The sequence below is a fragment of the Rhodamnia argentea genome, chromosome 1, assembly GCF_020921035.1.
Source record: "Rhodamnia argentea isolate NSW1041297 chromosome 1, ASM2092103v1, whole genome shotgun sequence".
In the NCBI taxonomy this organism is placed as follows: domain Eukaryota; kingdom Viridiplantae; phylum Streptophyta; class Magnoliopsida; order Myrtales; family Myrtaceae; genus Rhodamnia; species Rhodamnia argentea.
Genome location: NC_063150.1, coordinates 33,204,097 through 33,230,916, shown reverse-complemented (window position 1 = coordinate 33,230,916; position 26,820 = coordinate 33,204,097). Strand labels below are relative to the sequence as shown.

General features: G+C 45.2%; 4 protein-coding genes across 6 annotated transcripts; 3 read left to right on the top strand and 1 right to left on the bottom strand.

Annotated features, from left to right (window-relative positions):
- Nucleotides 1–22,460, bottom strand: LOC115738987 (GEM-like protein 5). The gene is made up of 5 exons (XM_030671823.2): nucleotides 22,436–22,460; nucleotides 5,956–5,964; nucleotides 1,173–1,598; nucleotides 567–841; nucleotides 1–439 (listed from the first exon to the last, which is right to left on the bottom strand). Exons 3-5 carry the CDS (start codon nucleotides 1,555–1,557, stop codon nucleotides 227–229), a joined length of 873 nt encoding a protein of 290 aa, XP_030527683.1. The 5' UTR covers nucleotides 1,558–1,598; nucleotides 5,956–5,964; nucleotides 22,436–22,460; the 3' UTR covers nucleotides 1–226.
- On the top strand, nucleotides 3,569–5,293 carry LOC115738925 (uncharacterized proline-rich protein-like). 2 transcript variants are annotated; one of them, XM_048281320.1, is made up of 3 exons: nucleotides 3,569–3,718; nucleotides 4,140–4,341; nucleotides 4,904–5,293. In XM_048281320.1, exons 1-3 carry the CDS (start codon nucleotides 3,574–3,576, stop codon nucleotides 4,950–4,952), a joined length of 396 nt encoding a protein of 131 aa, XP_048137277.1. In that variant the 5' UTR covers nucleotides 3,569–3,573; the 3' UTR covers nucleotides 4,953–5,293. The 2 variants fall into 2 exon arrangements, with proteins under 2 accessions (XP_048137277.1, XP_030527596.1); XM_030671736.2 differs by lacking the exon at nucleotides 3,569–3,718 and adding an exon at nucleotides 3,767–3,964.
- On the top strand, nucleotides 13,667–15,741 carry LOC115739027. Its single transcript, XM_030671883.2, has one exon. The coding sequence runs from the start codon at nucleotides 13,725–13,727 to the stop codon at nucleotides 15,669–15,671; it is 1,947 nt and encodes a 648-aa protein (XP_030527743.2). The 5' UTR covers nucleotides 13,667–13,724; the 3' UTR covers nucleotides 15,672–15,741.
- A 467-nt stretch (nucleotides 22,461–22,927) lies between the features above and the next one.
- Nucleotides 22,928–24,859, top strand: LOC115739026. 2 transcript variants are annotated; one of them, XM_048281315.1, is made up of 2 exons: nucleotides 22,928–24,469; nucleotides 24,536–24,859. In XM_048281315.1, the coding sequence occupies exons 1-2, from the start codon at nucleotides 22,928–22,930 to the stop codon at nucleotides 24,857–24,859; spliced, it is 1,866 nt and encodes a 621-aa protein (XP_048137272.1). The 2 variants fall into 2 exon arrangements, with proteins under 2 accessions (XP_048137272.1, XP_048137270.1); XM_048281313.1 differs by having other exon boundaries at nucleotides 22,928–24,859.
- Nucleotides 24,860–26,820: the final 1,961 nt, after the last annotated feature.

Here is a 26,820-nt window from a genome sequence, read left to right as displayed (position 1 = left end):
GACAAAAACTGCATAGGTCTAATCCACTGTTCTATTACCAACAAGATTTACAACAAACATGAATATCTCTGTAGTATAGACTGAACAAACAGGGGGAAGAAAAAGAGTAGCAACACACAAACAATGAAGCACCGTCACACCCTCAAGACTGCTGTACACCATGTCGAAATTTCTCTGCTTACAAGAACCGCAGAAGACGCAACAAAACTGATTGACGAGCTCAAAATCAAGGTGCATTCGATGGGTGCGTAACTGGTGGGACAGTCCTGAATTCCGAGAGGCTGTTTAGAAGGTGGTGTGATGCCTTGTCGAAATTAACGAATCCCATGAACCAGAAGTCGTGACCATCGGCCGTGACGATCTGAATGTACTTCTCAGGGGGGTTCTCCTTCATGACAACCGGATTCACCGTCCCAATGTTCGCTAAAGGAATCATGACCTGTTCGAAACATAACCAATTAGACAGTCAGTGAGTATGAAAACATTCAGATCAGGATCTGTTATGGCATAACGATTCGTCTGAATGTTTGATGATTTCCATCTTTTAGAATTTGTACGAATTTTATCTTGTAGTAGCTCCAAGCCTCCTGACCCGATGGTGCAGTGAAGGACAGGGGACGGTCGCTGCAGAACGCTGCGCGAGCGGTAGACAGGTACAACGTTCCCGCGACTGGGCCTGTTGATGTCGAGAGGTAACAAGCGAACATCTTCTTCAGCTTCTCATTTGGATCGGTCGTGAAAATCTGCTTGAAAAGCGACTCGAATCCTCCTTCCGATATCGCTTTCGCCGTCAGGTTCACCTTGCCCCACGCAGCTCCGGACACCGATTGCCCAGTTTTCACTGCAGATTTATGCGCACAGCAATTATCAATATCGATGAAGCAAAAGAACATTGAACTTAGTTCATCGATGGCGTAGTGGATCTTCTGCTGGTTAATGTCCAAAATTTTCATACGAGAATCAACATACGATTGTGCGAGAAGTCGCAGACTCTAGTCTCCACACCTTCCTAAATTGTAATCCTCACAACAGCATCTTAAGCTTCAACTAGGTCATAATTCAGCTCAGTTCTAGTATCTTGGCATAATTAGATTCTAAATTCAAGACCTACCCATCAGTATGTAAATATGTTGGAAGAATTTAAGTACCGGGGTGAGAACTTAGGTACTTACAATTGTGCCAGACGTTGCGGGCAATGGTCTCGGCCCTCTTGCTCCAGGTATTGAACATGTTGATCACGGATTCGAGCGGGCTGCTGTTCGACCTATCGATGGGCTCGTACTGGACGTAGGGCTGGTGGCTGATCTGCTGGTGGTCGGCGGCGTTCCAGGAGGCAGCCTTCTGGTTGTCCGGGTGGACGGTGGGGACGGCGGGCGTGCCCATGACGTGGGTGCCCCATTTCTTGGCCTCCTCTTCACTCAGCGGCTGTGCCTGAGAGGAGGAGGAGGAGGAGGAGGATGGCGCCGGCTCGGTCGGAGCGAACGGAGAAGAGGGCTGCTGTGGCACTGGCGCAGCTGCCTTGGGAGACGACGGTTTCTCAGGAGTGCTGCCTGTCATGGCTGGTCGCGACGAGGAAAGCAGAAGCGATTCGGCTAAGGTCCAAAGATGGTATGCTTTTGTCTGAACAAGAAGACTTCGTTTGCTCTATTGCAGGAAGAAGACACAGTCGATTTTATAGAGGAGGCGATTTGTGGACTCCTGTGATGCAATCTGCAGCTTTTTTTTCGGCTCACACGGTTCTCTCGATTTCTTTGCGATTAAGAATGAAATGGGAACCTTCATAAAAGCTTAAAACGTAAGGATTTAAGATAGATAAGATCAAACTTGGCATACAGTTCTTTTCCTTCGAGAAGGGGCGTTTGAGCAAACGGATTGGCCAAAAGAAGAAGCGTTTCTTCGACGTGGCCCGTTGACCCGCGGCTGCTTTCGTCTTACCAAAGCCATAGAAAGGAAGCTTCCACGCGCCTCGTGAAATCAAGATCAGCAACAGCAGCCAATCTTGTATAGAGCCATCTCAGCTTACATGGGTTTTTGCCTCGTGGTCGGTTACATTGACAAGGTGGGTCCGTGTGTCTCGAGCTACCATATGAAAATAATAATAACAACAATAGTCAAAAGCTAAGAACACGGAGCTAATTACAGGTGTCAAAATGAAAATATGGTCGCACAAGCTGCTGTAGAAAGTCTCGGAAAATACTGTGTTCCTGGAAAATTAGACCTGATCTTGGGCCTGCGCAGGCCCGGCCTGTATCACAAGGGCCCGAAGACTTTTGGGTGTGGATAACGGTGTTTTGATCAGAAAGCCCAGCCCAAATATTTGCCTATAAAGAAATTTACAGTGGGCAATAATTTAGAGTTGCTTGGACCGGCCCGACCTCACCCATGATCACCTCTATTGGAAAATTGAGGTTGGGGTGAATTAGGAGTTGAAAGGCACGCGGTATCCACGTGTCCGTAATTGGGTAACCACCTCAGCCGGTAAAAAGAACCCGTTAAAAGCACGTTCGGAGCAAGTATACTCCACGCCCAGTGCGAGTCTGCGATTCCTAGGAGGCATGGCATGGCGTGTCGTGTGCTTCTCACCGTTGGATCGAAATGCCCCCCCCCAATTAAAAAAGGGCCTCTCACTAATTAATTAGAGGCATTTTTGTCATTTACTTTTTTGAATTTTTGAATTTCTTTCTTTGTTTATTCATCTTATAGTTTTCTAAAAATTAAAATAAAAAAAAAACATACAAGCGAGAGGGGTTGTCTCTCACCCGTGGGGCGGCGTAGGTTGTTGTCTAGGTCACGGATGCCTCGGCGAGGCCGGCAACCCCGTCGATCGGCCCTCGCCACAACCGCAAGAGAGTCGTGAGAGGGAGAGGGTCGTCGGCTCTCGCCTAGGTCCAAGGAAGGGCCGCCGCCCTAGCCCAGATCTAGAAGAGGGTCACGACCCTCTTGCAATAGCGGCGAGGGCCTGCCGGCCCTCAATACCGGTAGGCGGGGTTGCCGGCCCCTACCGAGAGGCCGGCGACTCCCACGACAACCTTTGCCACCCCACCACCGATGGGGCGACGCCACGGGTGGGAGGCGACCCCTCCCGCCCATGTATGTGTGTGTGTTTTTTTAATTTAATTTAACTAAAATATTAATTAAAATCGTATTTTGATGAAAATATCCCTAGCCGGCTTGAATATTTAGTCGGGCGGCTTGCCGACGAGGAGAGACCCTTATTTGAAACATGCATAATCACTTTATGCCCTTGGTTAGGAGGGCACTTCAGGCTTTTATTTGAAACAAAAATCACTTCAAGCCCTTATTTGAAAAAAAAAAGGTATTTCGGGCCTTTAATTGAAATTTTCTCTAAAATATTATGTGATATCGTAGTCGGGTTCTGCCCAGGTTATTCCGCATGTTCGCCCCGGTCTGTCAACTTTCATGCGTCGTTCCGAATTCGGCTTGCACATGAGAGGGAGTGTTAAATATTTCAGGATTTATGTATAGTCCTCCTTCAACTAATAACTTAAATTCTTGGATTGGACTTTTCTTTTTTTTTTTTTACAAAATTAATGAGTACACTTAGAACAGATCATGGGCGTGCCGCGGGTAGCTGGGTTGAATGTTTGTTGCGCTCAACCACCGAGAGACATCGTTGAGACATGTGTACCGCGGCGTCTTTATGCCGCTCAGAGGAAAAGCAGAGTCAGCCACGAACTTTCCTGCAACCTTCCTACTGATAAGTACGTTACGACAGTTTCACTAACCTCGTTATTTATGCGGTGAATCGATTGTTTGTTTGTTCCTTCCCAGGGCTTGATCCCATTTCTTGCCCGCGTTCATAAAAAAATTGAATCTTTTGTCATTCGATTGCTCACTCAGCTCTCCGGACGCTCGCTAGTCTCGTCCCCTGAAGCTCCTCGGCAAATGAGTTATCACCCGGTTCCTCCCGATCCATACGGCCCGCCGCCTCCGCCCCCTCCGGGTACGCCTGCTAGTTGTGTTCTACGTTTGTTATTAGCGCTGTGATCGCTAGGAATTTTCTTAGTTCGAGTTTAGGAAGTACGAGTGTGGCTGTGGTTGAGAAGTTAGTTAGAGAAGCTGGGGCTTCACCTTCATGCGATTGCTGAAGATTTTGACATCTGGTCATCGGAAATCAGGTCTCGAAGAGCCCTATCCACCGCCACCTGGGTACCCGCCTCCGCCACCACCTCCGGGATACCCGCCTCCGCCGCTGCCTTCTGGTGGGTACCAAGGATACTTTGATCCCCCACCTCCTCTGCCTCCACCGCCGCCGGCGCCTCCACAAGAGGATGAGCGAGATGATTTCTACTGCGGCTGTACTAATCTCATTAAAGGATGGTATGCATAATCTGTCTCTAAAAAAATATAAAGATTACAATGCATAGATCTATCCAATCAATCATGTTTCCTTCCGAGATTGAATGTGGCATGGGGGTGTTGTGGTTTCTCCATCTTATTGGCTTGAGCTAGGCAGAATAGTCTCGACAATAATCAAATCATCTGCATCTGTTTTTCCACTTGCACACGACAGAATTGGTGTTTGAGCAAACGGTGTGGGCAAGGGAGTACATACATAGCAGTAGCTGCTTGATTTCACCGCCCTGTATCCACGTTATTCAGGAGTAGATGATAAATGTAGAAGCAAATTGTACTTGTCAGTTCGTTTTTGAGAACCAAGGTTTCCGAAAAGGGCCACCTTAAACTGAATCAAATCATGAAAAACTGTGCTTGGTTCAATTTGGTTCGGCCTTTTTAAGTATTTGTTGGCTCGAGTCCAAGGTTCAACTTGAAGAACCCGTGTGTCACAATGTACTAGGACTGTTTGCTTCTTAGCGTCATTCTGGTTATGGATAGGTCCTGGAGTCTCCAATTTCTCATAGCGGGCGTTTTGTATTTGCAGCTTGGCTGCAATCTGTTGCTGCTGTGTACTGGAGGAGTGCTGCTTTTAGGCGAAATTTGCCTATCTTTCGCAGTTGAGACCACCTCTTTTAGATTGATTTCCTTAAAATCTGGACTCGTTAGACTTTTCCGGGCTGTTGATGGGGAGCGGCGATAAAGGCCAAGATCGGTTAGTGTATTTTCATCTACTGTCGAAGCAGCACAGCCATCTGGGCAAGAAGATGATGTCCAGGGCTTGTTCATGAGAGTATATCTTCCAATATTGATCTGAACTGGCTTCAATCTGCAGAAGAAAACAACAGAACCTGCATTTTAGTCTCGTTTGTGATTGCATTGTGGGATAGAAGAGTTTATTGGATGCTCAAATAGATTAACGCTCGGCTCTTAAAAAGCCGTTAATCTTCGCTTAACGATCGGCCGCGGCTGCGTAGGTTCTCATTCGACGAGCTTCAATCCAATCAGTGCCTCTTCCTAATCTATGTTGAAATAAGCCTAATCAAAGGAAAGGGTCTTTCCTTGGGTTCTCTATATTGACTTGAGGAATGAGTCCATATTTACCGGTGCTGGGCTGGGCAATAATACTTTTCTCAGCATTGCCGCACACCCCACTTCTAGAAAACTGTCCTCTTCTAGATAACTTAATGGTCGAGATCGATCGCTTGATATGATTCGTACGGTCATGTCCCCTCTTCCGCTTCCACCTTAACCCTTTTTTGTTTTTTTTAAGGGAAGACTTTCGTTTGAATCCTCAATTTCTCGTGTCCATACGTCTCTCCAGATTCTTGTTAAACATGCAAAATAAAAAAGGGTCTAATATCCTAAAGAAACCTTAAACTTTAGTTCTTATCCTAACTTGATCTTTTGTCTCATAAAATATCTTCAACTTTAGGTCCAGTCCCACATTTACTATGAATTTTTTGTTGTCCCATAAAAAATCCTCGGTTTTAGGTTATGCCCCAATTTTACCATGAGCTTTTTTCATCCAGTGAAATACTCTCTTCTTTAGGTCTTGTCTCAATTTTACTGTCTGTTGCAACCTCTCCTTTCCCCTCCCGAGGATCATTTAGATTTAGAGGCATTACCTATCGGTTTAGGTGTATATTCTTCCAAATCTTACCTCGCACGACATTTGACTTCATTTTTATGAACTAACATTCCAAACCATTAAGAGTCGCCACTAGCCTTTGGGATCGACTAGAAACCAATCGAGACACGAGAGTATTATTTCAATTTCTACGCAACCAAAGCATCTAGGTTCGGGGACTTATTTACGCTAATTATTTTAACGAACGCCCTTTCGGTACCTAACGAATTGGTATTCCTAAAATGACCATGCATTTTACCCATTACATCGAAACTTAAAGACGTTTAACCAGAACTAGGTGACTAAGCATGATTTTTTTTTTTTTTGTCATTTTCATGTAATTATCTATTTAGTTCTCGGGCTAACATTCATAAGAAGGAGTTTTAATAGAAAGGAAACCTCAATGCAATTTTACTGAGATGCTGGACGTTAACTAAAAGGAAAAAAGAAAATGACTATTCATTAACGAAAAAGTAAACATGCGGATCAATCTAAATGAAATGCAAATTCAAATAATCTGACACGCAAAATGGTATATAACGAACCGGACCGGAATGGACATCGGTCAACTCTCATTGCAAAATAATGACAAAAGAAACTAATTCGGCGGAAATGCAAAAGCAAAGATTGTTTGGTTCTTCCAAATTTTTTTTTTTTTTCGAAATTTTTTTACTTTTCTTCTATAAAAAAAAAGTTTCCGATTCTACGCTAAAAAAGGGCTTCGTATTAGAAGAGTGTGAAAAGGGATGTAAAACCTAAGTCAGGTATGAAAATAAAAAAAAAAGGGCAAGATTGCACAAAAAAAGAAAAGGTTCCGTCTCTCCCTTTTTGGACATTTGCTCAACACTTGTTAATCACCAATTACTTAAAGATGGTCTGCAGGATGTTTTTCATGGCCATGTACTTTGAACCTTGAGGACCAAATACAGTAAGTTCAAGTATGCAAGCAAATTAGTATGTACACAGAATGGTGCGGGCTAAGTAGCTGTAATTATATCGAACGAAGTCGGAACAAAAAGTCATCTTTATGCGGTGAGTTCAACAGGTTTTAAGAATGCTGAGTTTGAAATCGGACAAATGAACAGGTTTAAAAGGTTTGATTCAAGTTAAAAATCTTTCATATGTGCATCACAAAAAATAGAACGTTTGGTCCGAATGAAACTAGGTAACTTGTAGTTTCCAATGCATCAATCGGTTTGGGAAAGAATTGGACAGACGCACGTAAAAAGCATTGTGAAGGCGACAATGCGAGAGACCTCTACATCGGGCCATATAACTACTGATCTACATATTTGCAACAGCAAAAATCACACGCAACAATCAAAAACAGAACATTACCAAGAGAAAATGAAGCAATACGCAATCACATCACAACATGAACAAATTCCACCTTACAAGAACTATGGTATCAACTTGAGTACAAGTTCGTCGAATCGAGAAAAATAGGGGTCTCGACCCGGCGAACCCGAGTAATAAAAAAAATAAAAAGACCCAACAACGAGTATACTACCTGTTGAAAATTGGAACAAGCGTAAACGATGGCGAACTCGACCTCGGGAATCGTAGGGACCTTCCTTGTCTTTTGTTATATTCGGGTCTCCCTCATTCTCTCTTTGTTTTTTCCATTTGTTACCGTCCTCTTTTGTTGCCGAGGGAGAGTCAATTAGAGAGAGCCCCCCTTTTTTACATTTTGTCTCCTCTTTTATAGTCTCCTTCAGCTAGAAATATATTGTTCTCATCATTTCGGGAATCACCTTTCTCGCATTGCAAGAGCCGACGCCCTCCAAATCCTCTGCTCCTATGTCATTTCAACCGAAAAAATCCTGCAGCTCATTCTTTGTAGATTTTTTTTTGAAACAGTTGCCTCAATCTGGCTCCAAAAGTAGCCCACCTCAGCTCCACATCATCTCCAAATCTCGCTACTTGTGTGGTTGGTCATCACTCTGTCTTGCTGAAGGTGTTCTGCATCTAGTCTTGAGCCGAAATTTTCTGCTCCTCGTTCTCCGAGAAGTACCCCAAGCTAACCTCTAAGAGCCATCCACATCAGCTTCACGTCGGTTCCATATCAATCCCGACTTGCTTGCTGATCTAAATCATCATTCCTTTTGCTGCAACGGATATTCTCCAGCTCCAAGTCCCATTCACCTCTCTCAAGAACCAACTGGGTGGTTTGCAGCTTCTTGGGAACAAGCTAAACTCCTAGCCACTCGCCTCCGTAATTTGCTTCAACCATTTGTTGCGACCCTCCTCGATTCGAAGAGGAAGAGGGCTAATGGGTCGCCCTTCCGGTCCAGTTGCGTGTGGACCTTCAGACGCAGGCCTCTCCCAAGACCCATTACCCAAATCGCAACGGAAGATAAAATTGGGTCGACCTTTCAGTGTGGTCTAATGATATGTATTACATGTGCATGCCAATGAGTCGCCACCAATCGTTTCGTGGAAGGTACGATTGGAAACCCTATCAAATAGTCGGGAGTTTCTATTTGATTCTCACGAGAACCGAGAAGTGGGTTTGGGGAGTTAGTTACGCCGATTACCTTAATTGATGTCCTTTCGGTACCTGAGTTGAATGAATTTTTCTAATCTCGGATTTCATACAGACGAGTGGAGTACGAATTCTAAATCTAGGAATTCATGTAGATGAGAGTGACTATCCTAGCAATCACAATCAATTAAAGTAAATACGCAAATCAAAGAATCCATAACATGCGGATAAATCGCATCAAATCGACATGGCATTTCTAGTATAACCCTATTGGCTTAGGGAAAGGACAGTTAAAGCATAAGAGGAAGTCGGGAGTGATTTGGAAGCGATTCGCCCATGAGGGGCAAAATCGTAATTTTGAAAAAATATGGTGACGATTTGCCGAAAGGGAAAAAATCGTCATTTTGGAAAAGATATGGAGTGAGAAATATTGAAAATAGGATTGGCCGTCTAAACTAACCCATTTCCTAATTTTCGAGTTTTTTTAGAAACTCGCGGGAAATTTTTGGAGACAAATTACCCCTAAAGGATAAAATTGTCATTTTTGAAAAGATCGGGAAAATAAATCTCAAAAATAGGATTGGCCAGTTGATTGTAGCCATTCCTCAATTTTTAAGAATTTCTAGAATTTTTTTTAGGAATTTTCTACAATTTTTCCTAATTTTTTTTTGGATTTTCTATTATTATTATTTATTCCAAGTTGGACCGGGTCAACCCGGTCAACAGACCGGTCAACCAGATCCAAACCCGCGCTCGGCCCGACTCCCCTTCCAAAACGGCATCGCTTCTGCATATTATATTCGGATTTTCAAAAATCCCGCCCAAAGTTGAACAATGCTCTAGATTGTGCCACGTGGTGCACGCCCGTCGGTCCGATTTCCCGACTAAAATTGACCGTCCATATCAAAAGGAGACTCAATTGCCACCGCACGATCTGATTACCGAGATCAACGGTTGAGATCAAATAGCGCGACCAAATGTGACCGTTCGATCTCAAGCGACGATGAACGGTTCGGATCGAAAGGGTTTGATTAAATCTCAACCGTTCGATCCGAGAATTTTTTTTATTTTCTGAAAATGAATTTTATTTATTATTTGAATTTCCGAAAATTTGATCCAACGATCGCAATAGTGACATGTTGCCAAACCCGATCAAAAAAATAGGATTTTTTATTTTTCGAAAAATGAATAATCTCGAAAAATCATTTTATTTTCCAAAAATCTAGGATCGTGACACGTGGCATTATTTCAACCGTCGGATCTAAATTCTATTTTTCATTCTGTTATAACAACTTGCCGACGTGGCTGCCACGTCGGCGACACATGGACGTTGACCAGGTCAACTTTCGTTGATCGGTCAACATCTTCGCTCGAGAAGACGACCGGCGCCGATAGATCTTGCCGGTGCCTCGTCGGAAGGCCATTTCCAACGTCCAAACTCGCGTGAAATCGTTCGATTTTTACGTCAATCTAAACCTCTTCTATTCTATATCAACATATGTCATAACTTGAAGAAACTAACAATAGAATCGCTATGAACAAAGCTCGAGAAAGCTCTCGGCCATGGCGGATATACAGTGAACCATTAGTCTAAAATCAAGCTAACAAACATCAATAATAGATCTATGAAGGTCTAGAGAGTTTACCTACGGGCCGGATTGGCCCCCGGAAGTCTGTGAAGACCGAGAGACCGAGTTGCAAGTTTGGGCATGCCGATGAAATGGAGGTTGACTCGATACATTTTTGTGTAGAGATCATGCAAATCAAGCACCGAAATGCAAATAGAAGAACATAAGAACCAACAAGAACCAATAATCTCGAAGAAACAATAGCACGTTTGAGCTAGGTTGTCGGAAATCGAAGCTTCGAAAAAACAATGAAGCTTACCTGTTTCGGAAGTTGCAGAAGAGTTGGTCGTGCTCGGCCTATTCCTAGGGTTGAGGTGGAGCTAAAGGAGGCAGCGACGTCGCCTAGCGTTGTTTGGATCGTCGTGAACTGAAGCTCCAAGCCCCCCAGGTTGCGGAGCTCCAATGGCCTAAAAAAAATGATTCCCTCTCTCTCTCCCTCTTCGGTTCTTTTCGTCCTTCCTCCTCCCCCTTTTTCATTTGTGAGCCCCCCCTATATCTCGTTAACCTCTCCTCTAACCGCCCGCTCCTAACCTTCTCGAAGCTTCTTTTTGTTGAGAAAAACCTTTCGAGCAACCGACCTCCTCCCTCTATCTTGCGCTCATGGAATTTTGGGGAAGACGATGAACAGTGCCGGGTTGTCGGGTCGGATCCACCCAACCCGACCGACCTAGTTCGTGCGAAGGAATGTCAAATTGACATAGTAATTAGCATTTTTTTCACAAAATTGAAGTCAAAAAATGTTTTCCCAACATGGATTACCTCTAAAAACATGATTTTCATGAGAAATACCCTAGGAATTGAGTGAAATCCCCAAATGTTGGGTAGGATCCGAAAGTGATTTTTACAAAATCGAAGTCCTTAGTGAAAGAATTAGCGTCAATTGAGCCCGTCATTAGATTCAAAAGGTCGAAAACTATAGGATAGGAGTCTTAGGGTTCCATGGGTATCTCTTGAGAAGATTTAATTTCGGATTTGGTGTGATAGGGACTAAAATGAAAGAATTTTTTGTGCAATTAAGTCCCTAGTGCTGAAATTGAGCAAATTGAAGTGCAATTGGATCAGAAGGTGACATGGAATGTTGAAGAAACATGTCACTATTCATAAGAAGTAAAAAAAAGAAATGAAATGACTCGGATGGTGTTTTTTATGTCCAATTCGAAGGGTGCGTTTGTAAAAGAACATACAAATCCGAATTGAAATTTTCAGATTTTGAGAGATCAAGATGAAAAGGGAATTAAAAGAAAAATGATGGCTATTTTTCTGTATTTTTGAGACCTCGAATGGTATTTTTCTTGATTTTTTGAGAATTTTCCTATTCTTTGAAAAATATCAAAAAATGTGAAAAATATGAAAAATTAATTTTTTGATAAAAAAAAAAATGGTTCCTTGAGCTTGGCCAGGGCTACCAAAGTTGATTTTGCAATTTTCCAATTTTTTATGAATTTTTTATGAATTTCCCAAAAATAAATTGAAAAAAAGGTTAATTAAAAACCAGGTGTCAACACCATCATTTCATTTTTTTTTTGTTTTCTTCCTCTAGCAAGCGCGAAGGGGGGAAGAAATGAATGATTCAACTACAATTTGTTCTTATCTTTTGTTGGAAATCTTATCCACTATTGAAGCGGACATTCTTTGCTGCAAGCATTCTTCCTTTCTAGTCCTTCAACCGAACTTGGCAATCAATCTTCATGCCAACTTGCTTTGCAATTTCCTTATGTAGCAGATATTTTGCTGTAAATCCTTCTGCTCTAGCTTGCTTCTCTGCTCTAGCTTGATCCTCAATAATCATTCCTCTCTGCCACGGATATATATATTTTTTTGCGGCAACTTGCTTTGTAACTTGGCTTTGCAACTTGCTCTTTATCCATGCTATGCAACCGATATTCGTATTCAATATTATACGCTACAAATATTATCTCATGATGTAGATAATATTTTCATATATTCTCGGTAGATGATATTCTCACCTGTAGATACGGATCTCTCTCTCTCTCTCTCTCTCTCTCTCTCTCTCTCTCTCTCTCTCTCTTAACCGTGGCATCATCTTTTCTTTTCCGACTTTGTCTTTGTCTCACTCAATGACTCGATCCGACAACCTTCTTCTTTTTTCCATTGTTCTCTTTCTCTTTTTCACTTTCTCTTTTTCTTTTTAAAAGCACAATGGGTGTATTTACATGAATTGACTTATTCTATTTTGCAGTGAAAAATAAAATACAAGACCGATAAAATTAGCATTCAACACCATCCAATCCCAATTTTACTTTAATTTTTTTACAGTCTCGTAAAAAACTACAAACTTTTACTTGAGTAACAAATTTGCCCTTATTAACCCTCCATCCAAAATTTCTCATTGACAATTGAGAAACGGAACATTCCGAAGCACGAGAGATTGATGATCGAGTGCAAAATTACTAAGGGCGATTTTGGTAGAAGGTTAATGGAGGCAGATTAAAACTCAGGCAAAAATTGATGATCTTTTGTGAGACAAAAAAAATAGCGTTAAATTGAAACTGGACATAAAATTGAGATTTTTTATGAGACAAAAAAAAAGTTTAGGGTAGAATTGGTACCGGACCTGAAGTTGAGAGTTTTTTATGAGACCCAAAAAAAAAAAAAAAACTTTGGGATAGAATTGATATTGAGCCTAAAGTTGCGGTGCTTTTTATAAGACAAACATAAAGTTTATGGTAGAATTGAAATTGAACCTAAAGTTGAAAGTTTTTAATGGGACCCAAAAACAAAAAAAGTTTAGGGTGAAATTTGGATTGCACTTGAAATTGAATTTTTTTTTTATAAGATAAAAGGTGAAATTGAGACTAAGAGTTAAAATTAAAGGTTTTTCAGGGTATCAGACAGGCAAAGAAGTGCTCGACTTTTAAAAGCATTAGTTGTGCGTGTCGTGGAGAAGGCTTATGCACTAAAAGTTGCAACATATTTATTTATAGAGATGACTTATGCACTAAGTTGTCACAAAGATCCGACAACATAGGCTGATGGAGAACGCCAACCCCGAATCATCAAAAACTTCGAATGCCCAACTAGTTGATACCAAGTCATCACCACTCATCAAACAAAGGGTGACGGGTGCGGCCATTCTCTCAAAAGAAAATCAAAAGGCCTTTGGGAAGAAGAAATTAACGAATCTTTATCCATAATTATGACTTAATCGATTACAAAATTTTACCATAATAAAAAGCTCAAAGCATGTGGGATTATTACAAAACCTTTATTTGGAAACAATATTCAGCTAATGTTATTCTTTGGTTGAAGAATAATATCCGTCATTTCAAAAATTACAACTAAATTGTAGATAATATCTCTTATCGTTTAAATATTTTGATTAGTTTCTTTAAATAAGGCAAGTAAATCGTTCCCTCTCTTTTCCATCAACAAAAATTTCGTGGCTGAATTTTGACCGTCCCTTTCTAATATTAGGGGGGCACGGTTACGCAAGCAATTTTCTTTGAAGTCAATCCCAAAGGAAATTCCCAAAACGCACTCTCCTTTCGCGGCTTCGCTCTTAAGTCAGTCCAAATCCTTGGCCTCCAAGGAAACCAGTCCACTATAAAACGTAACCACCGAAGCCAAACCCACCAATCCAATCCCCTCAATTTATTCCTCATCAATGGCTCCTCCTCCTCCTTATTCTCCATCGTCTCCCCACCCCCTCCTCGGCCCCCCCGAATGCCGCAACCCGCCGCCGCCTCCCGAAGCCCGGCCCGCTCCCACCGACCCCTTCACCGACCTGATGGTCGCCAACTTCAACCACGACGGCCACGGCAACTGGCCTCGGAAGGGCTACACAGAGAACAACTCGGCCACGTTCTACTCGACCGGCAACCCGTGCCTCGACTTCTTCTTCCACGTGGTCCCCGACACCCAGCCCGAGTCCCTGACCCAGAGGCTCGAGTCAGCCTGGGCCCACGACCCGCTTACCGCCCTCAAGCTCGTCTGCAACCTCCGGGGCGTGCGCGGGACCGGGAAGTCGGACAAGGAAGGCTTCCATGCTGTGGCAAGGTGGCTATTCAAGAACCACCCCCGCACCCTGGCCTGCAACGTTGGGGCATTCGCGGGGTTTGGATACTTCAAGGACTTGCCGGAGATCCTCTACCGCCTCCTCGAGGGCCCTGACATCAGGGCGAGGCAGAAGCGCGAGTGGCAACAGCGGAAAGGCACCAAAATTGGGAGGCGATTCCGATGCCACAATAAATCCAGAAGAAAGAAAGGGAGAAATAGCTCGAGGGCGGCCACAACTTCGGTGCCAAAGGAAGTGAGGGTCGCAAACTCGGCAGCGCGTGACCGGGAGCTGAAGCAGAAGGCAAGCGAGATGAGGAACGAGAAAAGGATCGCCATGTCAATGAAGCTCCTGGAGCGGTACAAGCGTGACGGAGACTTTCGGTTCCTCCACGACGCGGTGTCTGGGCACTTCGCGCATTGCCTGACGGCTGACATGGAGTTCCTGAAATCCGGTGAGACCAACAAGATCAGCCTCGCAGCCAAGTGGTGCCCGTCGCTCGACTCGTCCTTCGACCTAGCGACGCTGCTCTGCGAGAGCATTGCGAAACGGGTCTTCCCGCGGGACCGGTTCCCTGAGTATGAGGGCCTCGAGGAGGCGCACTACGCGTATAGGGTCCGGGACCGGCTCCGGAAGGACGCCCTCGTCCCACTCCGGAGGGTCCTGGAGCTGCCGGAGGTGTACATGAGTGCGGGGCGGTGGGGCGACGTCCCGTACAACCGGGTCCCCTCCGTGGCCATGAAACTCCACAAGAACAAGTTCATGAAGCACGACGGAGAGCGGTTCCAGAGCTACCTGGCCGACGTGAAGTCCGGGAAGGCGACGATCGCTGCCGGCGCACTGCTCCCTCACGAGATTGTAGCCTCACTCAACGACCCAGACGGGGGCGAGGTCGCGGAGCTTCAGTGGAGGAGGATGGTGGAGGATCTATCCAAGGAGGGGAAGTTGGAGAACTGCATCGCTGTGTGCGACGTTTCGGGGAGCATGTCAGGTACGCCGATGGAGGTGTCAGTGGCGCTCGGGCTGTTGGTGTCGGAGCTCAGCCAAGAGCCGTGGAGGGGCAAGGTGATCACATTCAGCGAGTGCCCTCAGCTCCACGCCATACGAGGCGACGGCTTGCGCTCCAAGACCGAATTCATCAGGAGGATGGAATGGGGCATGAACACCGACTTCCAGAGGGTGTTCGATAGGATACTAGAGGTGGCCACCGCGGGGAAGCTGAGGGCTGAGGAGATGGTGCAGAAGGTGTTTGTGTTCAGCGACATGGAGTTCGACCAGGCGTCCTCGAACCCGTGGGAGACGGACTACGAGGCGATCGCGAGGAAGTTCAGGGAGCGCGGGTACGGGGCGGCGGTGCCGCAGATCGTGTTCTGGAACCTGAGGGACTCGAGGTCGACGCCGGTGGGGGCGAAGCAGGCGGGGGTGGCGCTGGTGAGCGGGTTCTCGAAGAACCTGATGAAGATGTTCCTGGACAAGGCGGGGGACATAAGCCCCGTGGCCGTCATGGAGGCCGCCATCTCGGGCGAGGAGTACCGAGAACTGGTCGTGGTTGATTGATTCAGTCCTTTCTTTTGTTTACTTAGGAGTCTTGGGAAAGAACGACAAAAGCCAGCGAAGACCGGGCTGCCGCTGCCATGTGGTTAAAATCGTATTTTTCCTTGGTCAGATTGATGAGGTCACGAGCGATGAACCCCAAGAGCTAAGCTTTGTGTGGATTTTTCACCGTTGCTAATTTATGATCAGACCGTGAAGTGATCCGATTTCCTCGGTTTCAGAAACAATGCTTTCACGTTAATTCCTGATCACGAGCTTTCTAAATCCCTGAAGATCGGGGTAGATCTTGAGTCTAATTTGGGCCATAAGAACGGTCACGTAATCTTTTTTGGATTTGCTAAAATTCAGCGAAAGCATCGACCTTGGAACTGGTAAACCGGGAAGCCGTTGAAAAGAAGGATTCGTCGTATTTTGAGGAGGCCTTGTGCACGTTGCAAGCAAAGACTACTTTCAATTCGGTTACTCAAATGAAGTTCAACCAATTTCAGGTTCCTTAATTTACTTCAATTTCATCCATTCACATCGATGGAGTTTCAAATATATTTAATCCGGTGCTGAAATGAACCTTGTCGCCTCACGTAAAAGGAAAAAAACGGGGTCTAGCATGGATGACAAGAGCTCGGCAACTTAGGAAAGAACACTGTACCGCAAAACAAGCATCGAGTTTTTTCCCGACCTACCTACCTTGAAGATCTTATTGCTAGAGAAGCCAAGTGATCACCGGCCGCCAAATGAAACTTATCCTCAGAACAATCTACCTCTAATACCACCGCGGAAGATAGAGCCCAACATGAAAGAGAAGAGCCCGTCTAGCTTAGCCAAGGAGACTGCCTGAAACCAAGCCCCCAAAACATTTCCAAAAAGGGTTTTCTCCGTTTGTGTTGGCAACATTTCTCACGTTGGAGCAGGCAAAGCCATGCTTGGCTACCAAACAGAGACTCTTTATCTTCATGTCGAGGCCTCTCTTCCCAATCAAATCCGAACTTCTTGCTGTTCATAGGCCTTTGACTCCTGCATAGTTCATATAGACAATCAGAGAATAAAGATCAGATCCAAATTGCTGCATCAATTTGCCCAGAATTTTCTCTCCCTCCTATTTTCAAAGGTGACGAATTTAATGATTGGAATATATATATATATATATTCAGCATAGAGAGAAAAAGTGAGGGAGTTCTTGCATGACTACTTGTCCCTCCAAAATTGATATGCCTCTTCTAAAAAAGTATCAGCCCGCTGATTTGATCAGAGGAATTTTTGTACATTAGAACCACAATTCTCCGTAAATAATACTTCCAGCTTGAAGTAAAATAAGATAAAGGGGAAATTTTCAAATAAGAACCAGAAATACTTTCATTTTCTCAAATAAGGGTCCGAAATGGATTTTGTTTCAAATAAGCGCATAAAATGGCATAGCAAATTTCAAATAAGGGTATAAATTGGCCATCTAGCCTCAAAAAGTGGCCATGTATTTTTTTTTTTTTAACTTTTATCCTTTTAAATTATAAAAAAAAATAAAAAAGATAAATGATGAAAATGCCTTTTTTTAATTTTTTTATCCTTTTTTAATTTTTTAACTCTTTTACTTAAAAAATAAAAAAGGAAAAAATTTAAATTTTAAATTTTAAAAATAAAATGATGAAAATGCCCTTGAGGTCAACCTCTTTTTTGAGATTACATGGTCACTTCAGTCTTTTATTTGATACAAGGTTCATCTTAGGCCCTTATTTGAGCCAAAGACCATTTCAGGTTCTTATTTGAAAAAATAAGGGTATTTTAGGATCTCATCTGTAATTTTCCGTAACATACATACACGTGAAGAAACTTTTGGCTATTAATTGTTTTGTTGATGGATTGTAGTCATTTCCATTTATGCTGGTGTTAGTTTTCATGTCATTAAAAAAAAAAAAAGAGAGAGTCAAAGTTTGGTTCAATATGATGAAATGATTTTCATCATTAAAAGGCCCAAAATTGTAAAGTCATATCACTGTCAAGTTATTTATGTTTATGCTATGTCCGGTTGGGAATCGGGATTCTCTCCATAAGGTTGTCCTGTCGAAGTTTGTTACCCCTACTATATCGTCACACTCTCAAATTAAGTCACGAGTGTTAAGCCAAAATTAAAGAAATGTTTTTTGAATGATCGGTGAGATTAGCTCATGGGCTCGAGAAATATATGTGAAGTGCGTTAGAGGCCTAAGGCATCCCGAAAAGAGAAGCCTAGATGGCCTCACCTCCTTCGTAACCAAACGAATATGCAGCCTTACTTGAGCATAGTCAAGCGTCGGGGAGACTGCGTGCCTATTTGGGAGAAAATTACTAAAGAAGTCATAATATACCTGTTACACTTGTGCCAGTTTACTCCTAAGCCCTTTGACGACTTTTCAATATTGTCCTTTCGGCCTATTTTGACCAGAAAATACCGACATGGTGATCCAATCGGCTTCGGCCGAGTAGTGTGGCGTAACGACGCTTACATGGATAGCTTTGAATATTTGTTTTTATTTATTTATTCCTTTCTTTTTTCCTTTTTTTCTTTCCTTTTTTGGTTGATGCTCGATTGATTGAGTGAGGGAGGGCCTCACTTAGGCAAGGCGACCATTGGGTACCCAGGCGAGGCCGGCCTCCATGACCACGAGCAAGGGTCACCCTTGCCAGATCTGGGAGAGCGTCATGACCCTCACGGCGGCCGGTGTGGGTCACGGGCCCTTGCAACAACGGAATAATAAAGAAAAGAGAAAAATAAAAAATAAATGATTTAAAATGTAAAAGAAATTCAATTTTTTTTAAACTACAAAAATAGTCCATGTCGGCATCGACGATTTTAGGATGGTCGATGCCTATGTCATCGATTTCCAGTCAAAATTGGCCGAATAAACTAAATTAACAAATTATCAAAAGGTCTAGGACTAAATTTGTCAAATTAAAGAGTTTAAGACTAAATTGACGCAAATGCCATAATTGGTAATTTTTCCACCTATTGAGAGGCCTCTTTTTTTTCACTTGTGCACACTCAATCAATGTGGGCGCTCCGTCCCAACCTAGAGTGATTTTGATAATTGATAAACTAGTACCAAGTTTGAGAGAGTTATTGAGACTAGCTCGCGGGCTTGAAAAACGCATGTAAACATGCTTATGGAAGTTTAATGCACGCTAAAAGGAGATTTTTAGACGGTACTACCTTTTGTAATTTAAATGTATATGGGAGCGGCTACGATGATAGTAGAGTGAGGGCTGACAGCATAACGGTGAAATTCCAGCCACATAATCAGAAAAGGGCTCTGCTTTGACTTTTATTTTTTCTTTTCCATAATTGCAATTAGTTGTTGAGATTTGACCATGCCGCTTTCTAAGCAAACATCATGATCATGCAAGCATTTCCCTATATATTATTTGTGCACAGTCAAGCCACGAGGCTACTGGCCTTGCGGCGTCGTGGAGATCGAAATTCTCAATAGGCCGAAAATGATTGGTTGACTTCTGATTTTTGCGAAATGAAAGGCAGAATGAAATCTCGTGAAAGGCTTGGTGGGTATTATGCTTAAAAGGAGCTTTTTTAACGACTTCACGATGATCGGGTTACTACGTTTCATAATCTCTAGGTACTCAAAAACTAAATCTTTTGTCGTTTCATAATTGCACACGTGGCTCGCTGGTCCCTCGCCAGTCTCGTGCCGTGAAAATCCTCAGCCTACAAGTTACCACCCGATTCCTCCTGATCCATACGGCTTGCCACCACCGCCTCCTTTGCCGCTCGTTGTGTTTTACATTAATAAGTAGGGGTGAGTATGGTCAAGATGGGTAAGTTCTAGACTTAGAACCTATACCCGGACCGATTTGAACATGAACTGATTCCCGGATCTGTTTTTCAGATGATCCGATCCGGTTTCCGAGTAAACCCGGTCCGGTTGTACAGTAATACCATGATTGCTAGTGATTCAAGTTCAAGAAGTACAATTGTGATTATGTGGTCGAGAACTTAGTTAGAGAAGCAGGGGGCTTCATGCAATAGCCAAAGATTTTGACTTCCGATCATCGAAATTCAAGTGTCCAAGCGCCTTATCCACTGCTGCCGCCGCCGCCGCCATCTGGATGCCTGCCTCAGCCACCGCTTCCTGGTGGCTGCAAATGATACTTCTATCCTCCACCTGCTCTGCCTCCGCCCCCACTGGCGCCTTCACAAAGAGGATGAACGAGATGATTTCTACTGCAATTGTGCTAATCTCATGAAAGGATGGTACGCATAACATGTCCTTCAAAAAGGGGAAAAAAAGGAAAAGAGATTACTACGAATAGATCGATCCAATCAATTATGTTTGCTTCCGAGATTCATCTGCTGTCTAAGCACTAAGCAGTCCTACCATCTGGGAAAAATTATAATTTCATGATAATAGATCCTTCAATATTCATCTGAACTAGCTTCAATCGGCAGAAGAGAACGAGACCCGCATTTTAACCTCAGATACTGCGATGCACGAGACGACAGTTCTTGAGCCGCGTCAAAGGTGATTGGCGTTCAGTCTCATTTGTGATCGCATTGTGTGATAGAAGACTTCATTGGATGCTCAAGCTCGGTTCTTAAAAGCTTAACCTTCTCTTAAGGATCGGCCGAGGCTGCGTAGGTTCTCACTCGATGAGCTTGGGTGCGGGGCGGCAGTGCCGCAGATCGTATTCTGGAACCTGAGGGCCTCGAGCTTGACACCGGTGGTGGCGAAGCAGGCGGGGGTGGCCCTGGTGAGCGGGTTCTCGAAGAACTTGATGAAGTTGTTCCTGGACGAGGAGGGGCACATAAGCACCGTGGCTGCCATGGAGGCTGCCGCCATCTCAGGCGAGGAGTTCCGGGGACAAGGGGCACGTAAGCCCTGTGGCCATCTTAGAGGCTGCCATCTCGGGCGAGGAGTAGCGGGACCTCATCTTGGTTGATTGATTGATTCGGCTCCTTCCTTTGTTTATTTAGGAGTCTTAGGAAAGAACGAAGAAAATGTAAAAAAATAAAAATAAAAAGAGATGATTAGGTTACAAGCTCTTATATTTATGAGGAAATAATGTAAATATCTTCATGAAAAGTTGAACCAAACGCACCAAGCCAAGCTTGCAAGGATTTTTAATCATACTAAGTCGATTTCCCCAGTTTCACATTATTTTCTGATCACGAGCTTTCTCATTCCCTGAAGATCAGGGTTAAGAGTCTAATTTGGTCATAAGAAAAGTCATATGTTCCCTAGTTTTTTTTCCCAATTTTAAAGCAAATATTTAGTTATGCGACCGTTTAGGATCTCTAAAATTCAGGAAAAGCATCAACAGTTGTCGCCTCTGAATCCGGACTTGCGTCGGACAAATGAGATTTTCAAATATTTTTAATGTTGTCTTGGATTGCAGCAAACATACGATGGGATATTCGAACCACGACAAATGAGAATTTCAAGTACTTTTAATTCTGTCTTGGATATCATGGGGAGATTGCCTTGGGCAAATGCGAATTTCAAACATTTTCAAATATTTTTAAACCTCTTGGGAATTACACCAAATAGATGATGGGATTTTTTTACAATCCAGAGGATATTAGGAAGAATCCTAATTCTATCTTATCCCGACTATTGTCAAATACGTTCAATGAGGAAATACTCGATACCCAAAAAATATTGATCGCACACAATGATCAACAGAGATTTTTTTTTTTTTTTTCGGGGTCGGGGATCAAGAGAGTTTATACATTGAAAATTGTATTGTTTTCTTGCATAAGTGCTTAACAATTCGTTGAGCCGGAGTCCTTTCCATCCAAATCCTATAAATATTGAGAAATATTGGGTGCTCCTGGAGTGCCACGTCATCTCTAAGACACCCCATTTAATGATCGACACGTGTCCAGCGAAGCCCACATTTCAGATTTTTTAAAATCTGTTTTTCTCTCACATTTTTCTTTCCGTAAACGCCCCCACAGCCAGCCCCCTCTCTCTCCAAGTTTCTGCAAAACGTAGGACGGCATTTCTGGGCGGTGAAATCATAGGCGCCGCCGTCGACCGGAGAGGGGGGCAACCACCGCCTACGGCGGGCCACCCAGGACACCCTCCGGGAGCAAAGCCTCCTTCACACTAATCAGTCCCCTCACCTTCATCTTCACATCTTCAACCAACAGCCGGCCGCAAGGGAGCCGCGGGCTGAGCCGCCGAAATCGCGGGCGGCGAGGACACGGCGGCGGCGAGGCCGAGGTGGAGGCGGCGGCGAGGCCGAGGTGGAGGCGGCGGCGGGGGTCAAGATGTGGTTGAGGGCGAGCTTCGCGTTCGAGATCGCTGCTCATCGCGGCTGAAGCGACCTTGCACCCGTCTGCGGCGGGCGACGAGAGAGCCGCGAGCCGAGCGGCCGAGATCGCGGGGCGGAGAGGCCGAGGCGGGGGTCCTCGCGCCCGTTTGCAGCTCACGGCCCACTTTCTCTCTCCAAGTTTTTGCAAAATCTCTTCTCGCCGCCCCCGATATCTCTCTTCTAATCTCTGTTCAAGTACTCGGCCTTGCCTCCCGCGATCTCAGTGGCTCAGCCCGCGGCTCCCTTGCCACCGGCTCCCTCGCCGCCCACTCCCTCGCTGCCGGCTCCCTTGCCGCTGGCCACAGATTCGGGCACGAAAAAAAAAAAAAAAAGATGAAGGTGAGGGATCCTGTCACTTGAAGAGGGAGAGAGTGGGCCGTCGCCATCGTTGGAAATGCTTCTGGTTTTGCTTATGCTTCGCATTCATTTTCCTCGCAATCTTCATCATCTTCTTCTTTTTGCAGATACTTGGAGAGAGAGAGAGAGAGAGAGAGAGAGTGTGGGCCGTGGGGGTGTTTAAAAAATGTGAGAGAAAAACAGATTTTAAAAAAATCAGAAATGTGGGCCCCGCGGAACAAGTGTCGTTCATTGAATGAGGTGTCTTAGAGATGACGTGGCACTCTAGGATCACCTAATATTTTCTCCTATAAATATTACTCTCGAAAGCCAAAACCCTCGGTGGTCAAATCCTTGACCTCCAAGGAAGCCATTCCCTATAAATAAACTCTACCAAAACCCTAAATCCGATTTCGAAGATGTCTCTTAGAGGCATATCAAACACCTTTTCTAGGAGACGACCTAAGATACTCCAGAATTCCTTGATCCCCCTCATGTATTCTCCATCTATGGCTCCTCCTCCTCCGTATACCCAGTCATCCCTCCACACCCTCCTCGGTCCGCCGGAATGCCAAAACCCACCCCCTCCCCGAGCCACGCCTGCTTGCGCCGCCTTCACGGACCTGATGGTTGCCAACTTCAATAACGACGGCCAATTGCCTCAGAAGGGCTACACAGAGAACAACTCGGCCACGTTCCAGTCCACCGGCAACCCATGCCTCGACTTCTTCTTCCACGTGGTCCCTGACACCCCGCCCGAGTCCCTGACCCGGAGGCTCGAGTCAGCCTGGGCCCACGACCCGCTTACCGCCCTCAAGCTCGTGTGCAACCTCCGGGGCGTGCGCGGGACCGGGAAGTCGGACAAGGAAGGGTTCCACGCAGCGGCCAGGTGGCTATTCAAGAACCACCCCCGCACCCTGGCCTGCAACGCTGGGGCCCTCGCGGGGTTCGGGTACTTCAAGGACTTGCCAGAGATCCTCTACCGCCTCCTCGAGGGCCCTGACATCAGGGCAAGGCAGAAGTGCGAGTGGCTACAGCGGAAAGGCCCCAAAATTGTTAGGTGGCGATTGCAATCGCGACTTAGATGCCGCAATCAGTCCAGAAGAAAGAAGGGGAGAAAGACGTTGAGGGCAGCGCCCCAGGAAGTGAGGGTTGCAAACGCGGCAGCGCATGACCAGGAGCTGAAGCAGAAGGCAAGCGAGCTGAGGAAGAAGAGGAGGATCGCCATGGCAGGGAAGCTCCTGGAGCGGTACAAGTGCGATGGGGACTTCCGGTTCCTCCACGATGCAGTGTCTAGGCACTTTGCGCATTGCCTGACGGCTGACCTGGAGTTTCTGAAATCCGGGGAGATCAACAAGATCAGCCTCGCAGCCAAGTGGTGCCCATCGCTCGACTCGTCCTTCGACCTCGCTACACTGCTCTGTGAGAGCATTGCGAAGCGGGTCTTCCCGCAGGACCGGTTTCCTGAGTATGAGGGGCTCGAGGAGGCGCATTACGTGTACAGGGTCCGGGACCGGCTCCGGAAGAAAGCCCTCGTCCCACTCCGGAGGGTCCTGGAGTTGCCGGAGGTGTACATGAGTGCGGGGCAGTGGGGTGACATTCCATACAACCGGGTGGCCTCCGTGGCCATGAAACTCAACAAGAACAAGTTCCTGAAGCATGATGGCGAGCGGTTCCAGAGCTACCTGGCCGACGTGAAGTCTGGCAAAGCCACGATGGCCGCTGGCGCACTGCTCCCTCACGAGATTGTAGCCTCACTTGAGGACCCCGACGGGGGCGAGGTCGCGGAGCTCCAGTGGAAGCGGATGGTGGAGGATCTATCCAAGGAGGGGAAGTTGGAGAGTTGCATCGCTGTGTGCGACGTCTCAGGGAGCATGTCAGGTACGCCGATGGATGTGTCGGTGGCGCTCGGGCTGTTGGTGTCAGAGCTCAGCCGAGAGCCATGGAAGGGTAAGGTGATCACATTCAGCGAGCGCCCTCAGCTCCACGCAATACAAGGCAACTGCTTGCGCTCCAAGACCGAATTCATCCGGAGGATGGAATGTGGTATGAACACCGACTTCCAGAGAGTGTTCGATAGGATACTTGAGGTGGCCACCGCGGGGAAACTGAGTGCGGAGGAGATGGTCAAAAAGGTGTTTGTGTTCAGCGACATGGAGTTCGACCAGGCGTCCTCGAAACCGAGGGGAATGTACTACTGGGGGAACCCGTACCCGTGGCAACCGTACTACGAGGCGTCCTCCTCGAACCCGAGCCCGTGGCAACCGTACTACGGGGCGTCCTCCTCGGACCCATGGGAAACAGACTACGAGGTGATCACGAGGAAGTTCAGAGAGCACGGTTATGGGGCGGCGGTGCCGCAGATCGTGTTCTGGAACCTGAGGGACTCGAGCTCGACCCCGGTGGTGGCGAAGCAGGTGGGGGTGGCGCTGGTTAGCGGGTTCTCGAAGAACCTGATGAAGGTTTTCCTGGACGACGAGGGGGTCATAAGCCCCGAAGCCCTCATGGAGGCCGCCATCTCAGGGGAGGAGTACCGGGATCTCGTGGTGGTTGATTGATTGATTCACTTCTTTCCTTCTTTATTTAAATCAAATATTCATTTTCACATTATCATGACTAGCTGTGAGAGAGAGAGATCCGGTTATGTAAATCTTTTAGGATCTCTAAATGTTGGAACTGGTTAATGGCGAAGCAAATAGGGATATGTTGTCAGCAAGCTGGTTACAAGCACTATAGACAGGTCAACAACAACAACGAGGAACCAAAGTTCCGATACTCATTCAGGCGCGACTCACTACTATATGAGCCTATCAGTAACCATCCGAAGCATGGAGTCTCCCTTCTCTACCGTCATCCCCAAGTTGAAAGAAAATATTTTTCTTCCGGAGTAGCGTCGAATTTTACATATCCCAAAGTTTAGATGAAATAGTTTAAAGACTTGTTCGGGTCCAAAATTCAAGAAACTAGTGAATCGGGAAGCCTTTGAAGAGAAGGATTCGTTTATAGTCAAGCTGGGACTAGCGTAGTTGGTAATTTGAGACCATAATCTACTGCAATGAAATTCAAGCAAAGAGTACTTTCAATTAGGTTTTTTGTTACCACAATCAACTTCAAGCGATCCATCAAAATCGATGTAGTTTCAAGAAAAATCTTTAATTTGGTGCTGAAATGAACCTTGTTGCCCTACGACATACGTGCGAGGTAGCGAAACCCCATTTTGGGACCATTGGATAAAAAAAAAAAAAAAAAAACAGGGTCTAGCATAAGAGCTCAGAAACTTAGCAAGGAACAACATACCCCCAAAACAGTCCTCAAGTTTTCCCCGACGCAGGAGCCGAATCATCGCCAGCCGCCAAACGAAACTCGTCATTTCACAAATGGACATCTTTTCCTTAGACGGACAATTCCGTTCCTCGACGAACTATTTTTCTTGATGAACAATCTCGTAACGATTTCGACGAAACCTCTAATTCTGGCGCGAGGAGAATGGATTTTTCTCCCTCATCAATTTGCCCCCAATTTCCTCTCCATCATTTTCAAGTTATTCATGTTTATGCTATGTCTGGTTGAGATTCTACTCATAAGTTTGTCTTGTAGAAGTCTGTGTTATTGACCGCTGCCTGGTTACCAGCCTCTGCCACCACCACCTGGATACCCGCCGCCGATCCTCCATCTCCTCTGCCTCCGCCGCCACCAATGCCTCCACAAGTGGATGAGCGAGGTGCGCCAAATTGCGACGCATGAGACGCGAGTTCCTGAGCCGTGTCAAATGCGATTGATGTTTGGTCCCATTTGTCACCGCATTGTGTGATAGAAGAGTTCATTGGATGCTCAAATAGATAAACGTTATGTTCCTAAATTCTTAATCTTCTCTTAAGGATTGCCCCTAAGTGTGTGGGTTCTCATTCGACGATCTTCCAAGAGTCGAGCTTCACAACAATTCAGTGCTTCTTCTTAATCTATGTCGAAATAAGCTACTCAAGGAACATGAAAAACCAGGACGATGAGTTTATGCAATATTTGGCAGGAAAACATAGAAGAAAACGGGAAAAGATTGTGATCACGTGGCTCGGACGTATGCGACTCATCCGCCTTGTAATTTCTCCTTTTCAACCTCGGTTTTTTAACTTTTCTTTAAGGGAGGTGGTTTTTTTTTTTTTTGGTCGATTTGAGGGAGGTGTTGACCTGCTTAGTTTTTTTTGTGGTCCGTGTTTTGTAGTCCGAATAAAACAACAAAATATTATATCCGATATTCAGCAGCATCATTTGGACAGGATAAATCCATATTTATCTTGATAAATTCACGGATAAAAAATTCAGACTAGGAGGTGGGATAAATCGGAATTGTACTAAATAGTTACAAAATAATAATTAGGGCGAGGCAGAAGTGCGAGTGGCCAGAGCGGAAACGCACCAAAAGTAGGCGGCGGCGATTGCAATCGTTTCCAATGTCCAGCCGTCCTAATAAATTCAGAAGAAAGAAGGGGAGAAATAGCTTGTCTTCGTTGCCCGAGGAAGT